We start from the raw sequence: 13,970 nt of genomic DNA, 5'->3' as shown, positions 1-13,970 counted from the left end.
TTATACCACACTTCCAAATAAGTTTAGAATTGGTTCATCTGTATTCCAAGACAACTATGTGATTGATCAAGTATCAAGTCACAATCATGAGTTCAATCGGTTCTACCAATCACTAGGATCGGTTATACCTTAATATGGATTACTTGTGATCGGACACATAATCAAACGACTCTTAGATGAGTTTTGATTCACTAAGATATGACAACCAAACTTGACATACAAACGCTTGATGGGTTCAACCGAGTTACGCTCTAAAACTAATCATTTGAACTCTTTTTTCATGTTTTCTTTTTTAATTTATTCTTAAAAAAAAAGTGGCTCATTGATATTGAAAAGAGAAAATCAAAAAAGAGAGAAAGAGAAATAGACCACAAATTTATTAAAAGAGAGATATGGTCCTTGTGTGGGTAAAGTAGATAGTAAAGTTACAATATTTGACTTTCCAGTAAAGGAAACTAGCTTATTTTTGTGACATACCAAAAAAAAAGAAAAAAAGCTTACTTTTGTGACATATCTAAAGAAGAAAAACCAGCCTATTTTTTTTTGAAACGGACTGAGCGTTCAAATCTCAATCTTACTTTTAATTTTTTTCCAACTTATAAAAAAATAAGTTACTTGATTAACAAGATAAATACAAATTCTTTTTCCTTCTATTTTCTTATTCTTTTACTTCATTTAGGCATTTTTATGCTTCAAAAAAACGAATAACACTCTATACTATATTACACTCCCAAATCCTTGATATAACTTTCTCCTTTTGCTGACACAAAAAAAATAGAGACTAATATACATCGTAAAAAAACAAAACAAAACAAGAATATGATTAACAACGAGGAAGATCTTTTGGCGGTGGAGGAAGCTTCATCCATGGGTATGGTCCGTCCTCAACTAAGAATGCAGTTGCTAGACCCATCGGCATGTGGAGATCCATATGACAATGCATTAACCATACACCTGGACAATATAACATAACAAAAAAATAAGTATATTAGACATGATTTATCCACATTATACAGGATTTTCCTACTTTTCCTACTCAAGAAGGAGAAATTACTCGGTTCTTAGAATCCATATCGACATAATATTTTTGTTTTCTTGGATAGGCTTGGGCTAAGTTGTGTATTATAAATAGCTGTATACTTTGTTGTGTTCCAAGGGAGGAAGGAAATTGAATCCCCCCCTCTCTTACTTATCATAAGGCAAAAGGGGAGTACGAATCTCCATTGCACTAGACAATGTGATAATCTAAACGACGCTATAAAGATCATAAAACTGTTTATGTCAAGGGTATTTTAGGCATTTACCTGGATTGTTGGCCCGAAATCTGATGACAGCCCATCCTCCGGTTGGAACAGCAACCGTGTTCCTTTCTTGTGGGTTAACATAGTTGAAGTTCTTCTTGTCTCTCTTTTGATTATATGTCCCAAACCCTTGTGCCAAAACATGGAAATTGAAGCCATGAATATGCATAACATGACTCTCAATACTGAGGATATTCGTATTCTGGAAAACAATCTCGACCTTGGAGTTAAACTTCAACCTCTTAACTTTTGTGTTCTTCAGGGTCATCCATAACGATTGATTGTTGTCGGTAGCATAATTGAATTTCAGTGGTGGTTGATCGGGGAAATCTTCTGTGTAAACTCCTTTTGCACCCGTAACAAATGCTTCCAACAACGATAAACTGCTAGGCAATTGGAACGACTGGTTGTTCATACTCGCTGAGAACAGAATGTTAGGTCCAAATGGGTTAGCAATGCAAGCATTTAGCGTCTGACAAGTGCTAATCCCCACCCCGACGGTGATCAACATTTTCACATCTACATTACGCGGAACCTTGACAAAAAAGGGGCCATTCTTTAAACCGGTCAAATTGGTGTGGAATCTGTGAGCTGTTGGGGTGTCGTTGAAAGCTGGTAGGATTGGCATTTTGGGTGTAGAGGCAGATGAAATTGAAGTGGTGCCACCTCTGTACCGGAGTATCCCAGTGGTGGCAATTGGTGAGAATGGGGCAGGTAACATGGCGCTAACATAGGGATGAGCTGCCATATAGTAATCCCCAATTGGTTGATCAGTCTTTAAGAGGACATCGGTTGTTTGGCCTGGACCCAAGACGACTACATCCGTGTGATAAGGTTCAGTGTAACTGGCATCTATTGCGACTACCGTGAATTTGTGATCAGCTATTTTGAAGAAAAATTGATTATTCAGGGCAGCGTTGATGAGCCGAAGCAGATAAGTCTTTCCTTTCACCACATTCAACTTATATGTATCTGTTGGATTGCCATTACCAAATAAACAATATGATTTGATTCAACTAAGTAGTGAACTCGACGAAGTCAGCCAAAGTAAATTAGTGAACTAATGTGGTGTAATCAAAAGTGTAATTTTACGCTTACTTACGCTTTTTTGAACACGGGGACAGATCACCAAGACGTCCATTTATTGAATAAGCATCCGAGACATTTGGGACGCCGCCAATTGCCATACCTATCCGCTCCACGTCCATCACGTTAGCATTCCACCACTCCCCTAACATGATTGGGACTTCTTTATATGGTGTAGGGAATGGGTAGCTCCGACCAGCCCTTGGACGAATTATGAGAGCACCGTACACAGTCGCTCGCATAAAAGATGTATGTGCATGCCACCATAAGGTTCCTTCTTGTTTAGCGACTTTAAATTTGTAGGTATACTTGTTGCCTGGTTGTATTGGACATTGGGTCGCATAACCTGGTCCATCTGCCCACGCAGTAAGTAGTTGAAATACTCCATGCCTGAACCAAGAACATAAACACTGTATTCAAAATCTACCTCTTACGTCTGGAAAAGACAGCTAGATGTATAAATTCAAAATTGTTGTGGAAATGACGTGGCATCAATCATAGTTGCAAATGTATTTGTATCATAATTAAATTATTGGTTAATTATATATACAAATGTCTTCTGTATTTCCTAAAAGAAAACGTAAAAAAATCTGTTTGTTTCTACTTGCAGAGTTAAATTATTGGTTAAGTAAATAATTGAGTTTTAGTTTCAGAAAAGTTTGATGATCGAGTTCATCAGTAATCGGATTAACTCACCAGTGAATGCTGACATTGTAGGGAGATTTATTAACAACATGAATGACGAGTGTATCTCCTTCAGTAACCTGTAGTGTTGGGCCTGGGAGGCTACCATTTACTGCCATTATAGTTTGTTCTTGGCACATTCGGCGGACACTCAAGTTACCCACCTGAAATTTTAAATTTCTTCAACAATAAATTAGCAGCAACTAATAAAAATTGCAATAAAGGAAAAATGAGATTATCAGTACTACTGAAGTTGAGGAATCTACATGGAAAGTGTGCTCCACGACATTAGAATATGATGCAGAAACCTTCCACGAAGAAGAAGCAGTAGCAGCAGATAAAGAAATAACAAGAGTGTAAGCAAATAACAAGAGACGGTTTCCCATGCTGAAGAAGAAGAAAGAAGAAGAAGAATGGATAGCTGCATTGTAAATAAGTTATATATATGTATATGCAAATATTGAATGGAGGAGTTCAAACCATAACAGCCATGGTGATGCCAATTATGAGCTTATTATTTAAATAAAGTGGGGGAGAATCTAATTCATAATACTATGGTACATAACCTCAATTTCTCTCAAGCTGTTTTTAGCCGGGACACAATATTCTTATCATTAGCTCGTACTTTGATTTCTAGTTTTCTTGTTTTCACTTGTGCTCAGCTTATCTTCTAAGCTGGCTTCTTGCAGAGCAGTTCCTACGGATTCAACAAACATGAAATTTGTTTATTTTGTTCCCACTATGAACTCAACAAACATGAAAAATGAATGGGCAAATCAACAACGCGCGTTTGATGGAAACCCGGGCGGTTGTAGCAAACATGCTGGCGTTTGAACCACAAACGCTGGCGTGTGTCCCAAAATCGCCCGTTTTTCCTTCACACGCCAGCGTCTGTGGTGAACCCTCCCATGTTTTACCCAAAACTGCCAACAACTACTTTCCGATCTCGTCATCCAACGACTGTTATTTCTTTTATTTCCCTATAAATTCACCTCATCTCCAAACTTAAAACTCACACCTTCTTCATCTCTATATCAAAATTTCACAATTTCATACCATCTCAATACTCACTTTTCCTTTATTTCAAAAACAACTATTCATATCAACTCAATCTACCAGAAAAAATCTCTATAAATTTCATTTCTAATAAATGTGACATCCTCATCGCACCGATCGCAACAACGATCACAACAAAAAACACATCAACAAACACAACAAGATACACCACAGTCACAACCAAGAAACACAAGAATTCATGGTGTCAAGTATGTGATGGATGAAGACGAGTCAATTTTTAGGAATTATGTGTTATATACATTAGATCAAATCAATGGTATTCATCAAGAAAAAAAAAACTTTTTATGAAAAGATTTTACAAAATTTTTGTGAAGAAACCGGTAACATCAATAGACGTGATGCTGAAGGGTTGTCTCATCGTTTTCACACAATTTCAACATTCGTTAGTGAATATGTAGCTTTGATCATTCAAATGTGGCGCAACAAAAAAGTGGTGAAGGTGAACCAGAAGTGGAACGAAGATGTCAGGAAGAGTAGCAAAGATCCCACAAAGAGAGTATCCAACATGAAACTTGTTCCACCATTTTGAGGGTGATTAACAAATTTAATCCATACTTCTGGAAGGTAATCAAGTGTCCGCAAGATCACCACATGGTCCAATCTCGCAGGATTTTCAGAATGGTGGGCTTGCTTCCTCACCTGAAGAAACTGGATCTCCATATACCGGGTCTCCAAGTAGTCAGGAACAACACAATTATAATCTAGACGTTAACACCAAAATCAAGAGAAGAAGAGGAGGGGGTCAGAAAGCTGGAAAAGCAGCGAGAAACGCAGCCCAACGAGCATTATTAGAAGGAGGTTCAAACGAGTTCAACTATGTTGAGTACAAGGAATTCGAGTTGAATATAGAAGTAGATAGAGCCAGAGACCGTGGCGTTGCTATAAAGTAACAACGAAAAAGTCGTCTTTCGCGAGAACAATACTACAGGGATTGTAAGCTAAACAAGCTACTCTCCTTGAACACTTCAACAATGAATGCACGAAAACTTGATGTATGGACTAAGAAAATGGATATGGCGGAACAACAATCCCCTCAACAAACTGGCCAGTATGAGAATGTGGAAGAAAAAGAAGATGATGCCTCGGAAGAAAACGAAGATGAATATAGTCTTGATAACTTATTTTAATTCTTGTTTAGTAGTTAAGTTTAATTTAAACATAATCGTTTAATTAAAATTACTTTTAATATAATTTCTTTAATTTTAATTTGAAGTGTAATCGTTTAGTTAAAAACAAACAACTTTAAATTAAATAACACATTAATTAAAATAAACAACACTAAATTGAAAAATAACATCTATCTGCCTCTGCGTCGCCCCCGCGCATCGTTTGTTGTTCCTTTTAAAACCAAAAGGTGCTTAGTTAGATGTTCTCTTAGTTGTCCATACATTCCCCGATTTTGGATTATGTCAGTGGCAAGTCTATATTCTCTTGACGGACGCCCATGCTGCACCACAAGAATCGACCTCAAATCTTCATCTGGAAAACTAGTCCAGGTTGGGTCACATCTGGTTTTTTCAATGACCATGCTATGCAGAATGATACAAGTCAGCATAATTTTGTTCATTTTTTGAAGCTCAAAAAAGCGTGCCGGCCTAGCTATGATGGCGAACTTCCTTTTCAGTATGCCAAAAGCACGTTCAACATCCTTTCTGCATTTCATTTGTTGGGTGTTAAAGTACTTCATTTCCCTCGAAGACGTCGGTCCAAAACCTATCTGACTATAAGCTTGAACCATAGTTGACCATTCTGGATAGATTCTGTTTGCTAGATAATAACCATGAGTGTAGTGATGACCGTTGATGGTGAAATTACAGAGCGGCGCGATCCCATGCTTAAAATCTTCAAACAATGGTGGCTTATACAAAACATTGAGATCATTATTTGAACCCATGAGTCCAAAAAAAAGCATGCCAAAACCAGCAATCATAAGTAGTTGAAGCTTCCAAAATTACAGTTGGTTTTGGATAATGACCCTTATATATTGGCCTGCCCATTCAACTGGACACCCATGCCACGTCTAGTGCATGCCGCCAAGACTAACTAGCATTCCTGGAAAATCCCTCGCGGTGTTTTCTGCGATTATTCCTTGAACATCTTCATGAGTAGGATTTCTTAAAAAGGTTGGACCAAAATGCTCGACTATTGTTTCGCAAAACAATTTGAGATACCTAAAGGCGGTTGTTTCCCCAATACAGATGTAATCATCCGTGGAATTCGCTGGTACCCCGCAACATAGTATACGGAAGGCTGCGGTGACCTTTTTTTAGGGACTAAAGCCTCGTACATGTCGTGCATCATACTGATAATTAAATAAAGGTTATACCTAACAAAGCTCGACAATAATCCTTTGCGTCAGTTGTGGCCCATGCGGAATCGTCGCCGAAAATCCTCATCGGAACAGACACAATCATGATTAAAATAATCATGAATCACCTTTTCGTGGTAAAAATGTCGGTCTCGCTATGTCCATATTCTAGTCGTAACTTCATATGGCTGTAAAGGCTTTGGTATGATCCCAGTTTGTAATTGCAACATAAAATTTCTCCTCCTTCTATCTTGAATTACATATTCATCCATTTGACGCAAAAACTCCATACAAATTTCTTCATCTTCTTCATACAACATTTCATCCATCTCTATATCTTCCTCAGAAGAACCAAAATCAGGATTCATGGTTGAAAATCGAAAGCAACTGAAATTAACAAAAGGTTGATCAGATAAAAGATTGTTGTGAATTTGAGAGATCAAATACGAGCTGTATTTATGGAGGTAGAAACTAGCCGTTCCGGTGACCGTTTAAAAGTAGTCGTTGGCAATCTTGGTTCAATCGCCAGCGTTTTACCTACGCATGCAAGCGTTTGTCCTTCAAACGCCAGTGGCTACACTTCGTCCGGGCACTTGTCGTTCAAATGCACACTTCTTTTCCATAGTGCACATTCGCGTTTGACCATCCACCTGGGTCAACAAAAAATTTGTTTTGTACATTGCCATAGCAATTGCCTTTAGTACTATATACTGTTTCTTTCTAATATACTGCTGCCATCTAATTAAAAAAACTGCAACACTCAGGGTGGAAATAATCCACAACACAAGGTATTCAAGTAAACAATTATCTTCTATAATCTAGAAGGACAACTTATTAGAAAAACGAAGTTTCAGACCTTTAATGTCCTAAAAACGCTTTCCTTCTTTACTAGAAATAGGCATGGAAACCTTAATATTTTGAGCGCCTTTTTGCTCATATTAGCTCCTTTAAATTATTAGTTGTTAGATCTGAGCAGAACTAATAACTCCCAAATTCCTTTTCACCTAGTATCATTTATTCCAGTATTTCTTTTCTAGTTTTAGTTTAGTTTTATTATTATTTATTTTTCGTTAAATAGGTCAGTTTCTTTGTTTTTTGAAGTTTGGTTTAGTGTTTATTGGGTTGTGCTGTGCAAATTGTTTTTCTTCATCTTTGATGAAAAGGGATCAAGTCATATTTTCAATTCTAGTTATGAGTTTCATCCAAATCGAGCAACGATATCAACTCCGGCAACTGTGAATAGATCGATTTCCATATCTGATCTCGGCTATCTTTATACTTTCTTATTTATCTGTTTTAGGCCTAATGTTGTATCTTTTGCTGCCAGCCACTTTTCGTTTTTTTTTTCTTAGTATTAATATCTGTTTTGTCTATAGTATACTAGATCTAACTTTTTTTCCTGATCTCTGGCCTTTTCGTCTATATGGCTAAATACCCACTAGGCAAAAACATGTTTTTCTTTGGAAAAATGCAACAGTAGCAACAAGAACATTATCATCAACTCTACTTAATAAAATAAAGACGTCAACAAGATCAAGATCATCAACATCTTCATCAAATGAAACCATTGTTACCAAGACTCTCAAGTCGATACAGTCCGATTTGACCAATCCAAACAACTAAAGACCGATTCAGTTGACCTATGCTACATTAGGAATTGTTATTGTTACCTGGATTTATGTAGATATTTTTACCCTGAAAATATCTCATGTTACTTAACTATACACGAACTCGAAAATATTGGGTTGGTTTTTACCAAGTTACTGCTTTATGCAGTCACACAGATTGGTTTTGTGGCAATATCAATTTGGTCCTTAGATGAGGCTTGGACCTCTTGGAATTTGGAAATGGTTCTGGTGTTTGAAAGGATACGATTATTCAAGAACTGGTGGAGATATTATAGAATTAATGAATGTAGGATGAACTCGAAAATTTTATGTAATACTTCATGTTATCAACATATTGATTGAGTTTCGCCTCTTTTCCGGAAAAAAACCCCTTCAATATTCAAAATCATCGAAATTATTTTTTGAAAACATTAATTTATGGAACAAGGATTTTTGACAAAGCTGAAACCAACATATACAATATTGGATCCATGTTAGCCTTGATGGATGGGCAGGACCATTCAATTAAAGTGTGAGTTTTAATTTTTGGTGTGTCCAAAAATCTTGGTCTCTTTAGAACTTTCTTTTTTTTAATCAGCCTTCTTCCAAAAATGAGATTTTAAGAATCCACATTCGGGAGATACCCACAAACTAGGGAATACTCATGGTTAAGTGGAGATGGATTTTTGTCATAAAGGGAAGTTTTAGTGATGAAAGTACTGTATTACTCTTTATCTTATTAAATTTAGAGAAAACCTAAAATCTAACGAATCTAAGAATGCAAATGAAAATTAGGGGATGCTCATGGTTAAGTGGGGATGGATCCTTTTCTTCTTCAGAAGCCAAAAAAAAATCTGAAAAACAAGCTAAGTCCAATAAAAGACAACATGTATGTATGATGAGTTCAATGCCGACATTGAGAGTTGGTATTGTATGCATTATGAATGCGATGCCAACAGTGGTATCAATTCTCAGGTGTGAAATACACCTTGTCGACTATCCGTTGGTTACAGTCGGCATGCTCAAAAAAATTGACCAATGCCAACTGTCAACAATTGGGATAGAACTTATTTACGCCTCTATACGGACACACATCCGAAGTTTCTTCCCAATATCAAGAGATAATCGACATAGTTGGCGAATATTTACTCCATGCCGACTACACAACCAACAATCCGCATTGTCTTCATCATTTAGACTATGCTGACTGTCTCTGGTAAATTGGGGATACCGGGTGTTGGTATTGATAACTTATGAATACAAGCTGATTCTCTAGAATCGATATTATTGCCATCATTTATCTATGCCGACTGCGGGCATGTTTCTTCTTTTTTTCTCACGAACCAAACCCAAAAAATGACATTTAAACCGATTCTGAGTATTTGTGTGGCTCTTCAATTTTTTTTATAACAATAAACAAAGAATTACATATGTCCAGCCCTATGGTCCTTACATAGAGAAGGCAGGAGCCAGATAGGGGTACAAACCAAGCCATATGACTAACATTAGTTTTAGCCCATTGAGCTAGATATTGAGCAACTCCGTTTGCATTAACAAATACAAAGGATATAAACTTAAACTTGGGATCCAAGTTTTTTTTATCCTGTAGAAGACAATGGGTTATTTGATCTCCCATGAAGGTCTTCTTATTATTTTGCTCCAAAATAGCTAATCCGTCACTATCAATAGTGATTCAGTCAAGTATCTTCTCTAAAGCCAACATTAAAGTAACTATGATTGCTCGAGTCTCTGCTTCAGATTTAAATTTGCATTTTGGACAACTAAAATCAGAAATGTGGATGCGTTTGTGAAGAATTTCATTGACTGGAAGAACTCCTTTCAAAGATTTCCAAACAAATAGCCTATTTTTTTTTAAAGTCTTAGTCATTAATTAATCAAATAAAACTTGTTTCTTATTGTTTTTATGTCTTTTGGCATATTTCTTCGCCATTTGGGGCGATTTTTCTTCGTCATTTTGGGAGATTGTCTCTTCGCTTTGCAGACGATTTCTTCAAATCTTCATGGCTGGATCGTGACTTGCTATTCTCGATTCAAAAACATCAATCATTCAACACGATATCGCTTTGAATTTTTATTTAATCTAAGAGATTTAGGGCATCCGGGTTCGTTTGGTTATACAAGATTACTGTCAAAGCACTCCTTTCTTTTAGGAGCATCTCTTATCAAAGAAGAAAAAAAATCAGATTAAATGGTCGGAATTGATTCCGGATACTACCATCATTCTTTCCGGCTGCATAAACAAAATTTGGGTATCTTTACGGTTTATGACGCTTTCTCTTTCCGATATACTTGTAATTTAATTGTATTAGGGGCATAATTATCTTGTATTTTGATATACTCGTAAGCGATCATGTAATCATTATTTTGATTTGAATGAATTGAAATATGTTGATTGATGAAAAAAACAAAAAAAAAATAATTCGAATTAGGGGTTTTTCAAATTACTTCATTTTTTTTCTCTTTGTGTATTCTCTGATTTGTAGAGTACCCAAAAACCTATGTGACTCATAAGGTGGGCCCAACTCACCTTTTAAATGGGCTCCTTGTGATTTCCTAGAGTTCACGTGATGGTTTTTAAGAAGATTAGGGGTTTTTAAGAAATTTAGGAGACGTAACCACTCATTTTAAATATACATAGATGAAAAATTTTCAACTAATGATTTCTCTAACAATAATTCTAGATATATCGGAATAAAATTCCGCAATATATTCCTAGTGAGAGTAAAAAAGATACTCTCAATATATTCCGAGTAGACCTTATCTTTAAAGCACCCCTGCAAATCTCCATAATAAAACCCACCTTTTCTTTTTCTTCTTTCACTCAGGATAAAATACGGGATTATATCCATGATTTATAAAAGGGGTACCACTATTAGCGGGGTTGATACCAATTCAATGATCCGACATTCAAGATCTGTAAACATTTATTTGTCCTATATAGTTTAGTATCACTCCCAAGTAATACTGGTATCCCCTTTATAAATTTTGATTATATCCGGGTGAGTGTAGCATTGCTGTTTCTCTAATGGGAAACTTAGGCGCAGGCCCAAAAAAAATAATTTTCTCATTGTCAGGCCCACAATTAATTTTAGGTACCGTGACACCCATAATTATTTCCGTGACACCCATAATTATATGAAATTATTAAAAATGTCTGCATGACGGATTATGCATCCGCATGACGGGTTATGCATCAGGGGTATAATTGGCAACACAACTTGGATATAACATATCTAAAAATCCGCGCCTTGGAATTTTACAAATTTTATATCGTTGGAAATCTTTTTAAGAGAGCTACGCAACGAGTACAAACAAGAATATCAAAATTTTTTTTTCACGAAAAAGTCGGAGGTGATCATCATTTTAGGCAAAATTTTCGAAAATTTGATACATAACCAATATGCAACCACCAAAAGAGATGCATAACAAATTCTGCAGACGCATAATGAATTATGCAACCATTTTCTCCATTGCATAACAAATTATGCATTTGGATAACAAAGTTATGCATCTATACAAATTATGTAATCATTGTTTTGGTTGATTTTAATGCGTACATAAAAAAAATTGATGCATAATGCAGTATGCATCCATATTTACGGATGCATATCAGGTTATGCATCTATTTTCTCGATGCATAAAAGATTGTGCAATAATTTTCTCGATGCATAATGCATTATGCAGCCATATTTTCGGATGCATAACAGGTTATGCATCCATTTGCAAGACTGCATAACATGTTATGCATATATTATTGTAGGTGCATGACCAGTTATGCAGTCTTTATTTTTGTTGGTTTCTATAGTGACAAAAAAGTTGCTGCATAACGTGTTATGCAACCGTTTTCTGGACTGCATAACAAGTTATGCAACAAATTTTGTAGATGCAAAACAGGTTATGCATCCATTTCCACGACTGCATAACATATTATGCAGACATTTTCTCGACTTTCAGTTCTGTAGTTAGTTCTGGTATGTCAAGCCCTCGCGCAACAACATCTGCTGCTACCATAATTGGCGTTGCGCCAGTCTTGAACGATTTCAAAGCTTGTTCACACTCCTGCATATTATTGCAACCACCCATTCCCATTTCCTTGCAACCACAGTTCGTAGAAGCTGCAATATCCAATTCAATTACAACCAAGTATTTCAAAACTCGTCTATTCAAGCTTCCTAGCAGTAACCCTTGCGACTGACTGATCCAGACAGCGCCAAAGACCCATTGCAGTTGCCAAATTGAGAACACAAACCCATAAGTGCTCATCAATCCACATCCATAGCAACACAACCAAGCTGCAACATCATATGCTCTTACTTCCCTGCAACCTTGTAGACAACATTTCCACAGTTCCAGCTGAGCTCCTAACCTGTACTGTCTCTTCTTCTCAGTTGCTTCAACAGAAGCTACAACTCCATTATATGATCTTCCCTATCTCGGAATACATCTCAAGCTTCAACCATTCCTTGTACTCAGCTGCAATTAATCGTTCACAGCTCGATAACCTCCGCCCGCATCATTTCAGTTTAGTTCATGCAGCTCATTACACAGCATAGTCAAGCCACTCTTCTACAGCCATCTTCTGTAGCTCATATAAAATCTAACTGCAACCATTTACAGTACTATCTCGCCTTTAACTGCATCTCCTGCTTCATGTACTTCTGCAACAGTTCAACACCACCAGAACTACCACCAATAGCAATTCCTTGTAATTCCAGCATACACATCATGATACTATCCACACCAAAACCGTATTGCTTCCAGATTCAAGCTTAAACCCATCTCAGCATAATGCAACTGTAACTGCTATACCCTTTTCTTTTCTTCTATCAAACCCCGATCTTTAGTTCATCTCACCTGACTCGATCAAATAGTGACAGCAACATAACCTTATTCCATGTTTTCTCATTACAACAGTGGCTTGTTCTTCCCTGTATCTTCTTGATTTTACTTGATACTGAAATCTTCTTAACCCTTCAAGCATCGCCACTAACTTCAATTGCATCAGATCCTGCCTTCTTCAAATCGAATCAAACCCACCAGTTCTCAATCAATCACTTCTATAATCAAAACCCAACTCATAATCTCACAAATCCAGCACCTGATGAACATCTTCTCCTTCATTTCACGAACCAACATCATCTTCCTTCTTGTTCTTCTCTTCAAACCCTTGAAACAACTTCTCTTTGATTCGAAAGCAACAATCAATCTCACCCACTAATTCACTTTCAGATACCCACCTTCTGATTCTTGACTTCCCATAGAAACCCTAAATCTCCATTAGTGCTTCAACAATTTCTCCATTTGAGTTCCTGACCTAAATTAGTGGAAGACGATATTGTCGCCTCTTTGAGAACTGAGAGTAGTTACGAAGAAATAAAAAACGAAATTAGAATTTTAAAAAATATGCGTTTCGTAAAATTTTATCCCAAAATATGGGCGCGCGCGTAAAGATTTCTGTACGTGAATTTCACGGTGGAGAAAATCTGAAAAATGAGTCTCCCTATACTTTCCACTTGTCTAATTGATGAGTGACTAGATATAGATTAATAACAGGAACTTGTCTTATTGGCTTGTGTTTTGTCAACTAGAATAATGTGTCCTGACTTATTAATTATTTCTGACAGGCAAATGCAAGTGATCCAGTCCAGCACTCCAGCTACGGACATACAGACGACTCAGTATTTGCACTTAATTCCACGTCAGTTCTACTTTTGAAAATAATAAGAAGTTAGCAGCCAAGACACAGCATACGTTGAGCACATTTTCTGTTCTTATATTCATTCACCTTAAATATAACTTTGTAAAACCAGCCGTTAAACACCGGTTGGTATGCGGAGAATCTTAGCATGTGAATCATTCTGGTGGAGAGATAGTCAAAATTAAGTA

General features: G+C 36.6%; 1 protein-coding gene across 1 annotated transcript; it reads right to left on the bottom strand.

The window, feature by feature from the left end:
- Window positions 1–599: 599 nt before the first annotated feature.
- Window positions 600–3,471, bottom strand: LOC113274323 (laccase-7-like). Its single transcript, XM_026523742.1, has 5 exons — window positions 3,338–3,471; window positions 3,084–3,235; window positions 2,404–2,777; window positions 1,305–2,273; window positions 600–954 (listed from the first exon to the last, which is right to left on the bottom strand). The coding sequence occupies exons 1-5, from the start codon at window positions 3,455–3,457 to the stop codon at window positions 824–826; spliced, it is 1,746 nt and encodes a 581-aa protein (XP_026379527.1). The 5' UTR covers window positions 3,458–3,471; the 3' UTR covers window positions 600–823.
- Window positions 3,472–13,970: the final 10,499 nt, after the last annotated feature.

Source organism: Papaver somniferum, chromosome 4, assembly GCF_003573695.1.
Source record: "Papaver somniferum cultivar HN1 chromosome 4, ASM357369v1, whole genome shotgun sequence".
NCBI lineage: Eukaryota > Viridiplantae > Streptophyta > Magnoliopsida > Ranunculales > Papaveraceae > Papaver > Papaver somniferum.
Note: the sequence above shows the minus strand (reverse complement) of the source record. Positions and strands in the feature narration are given on the sequence as shown.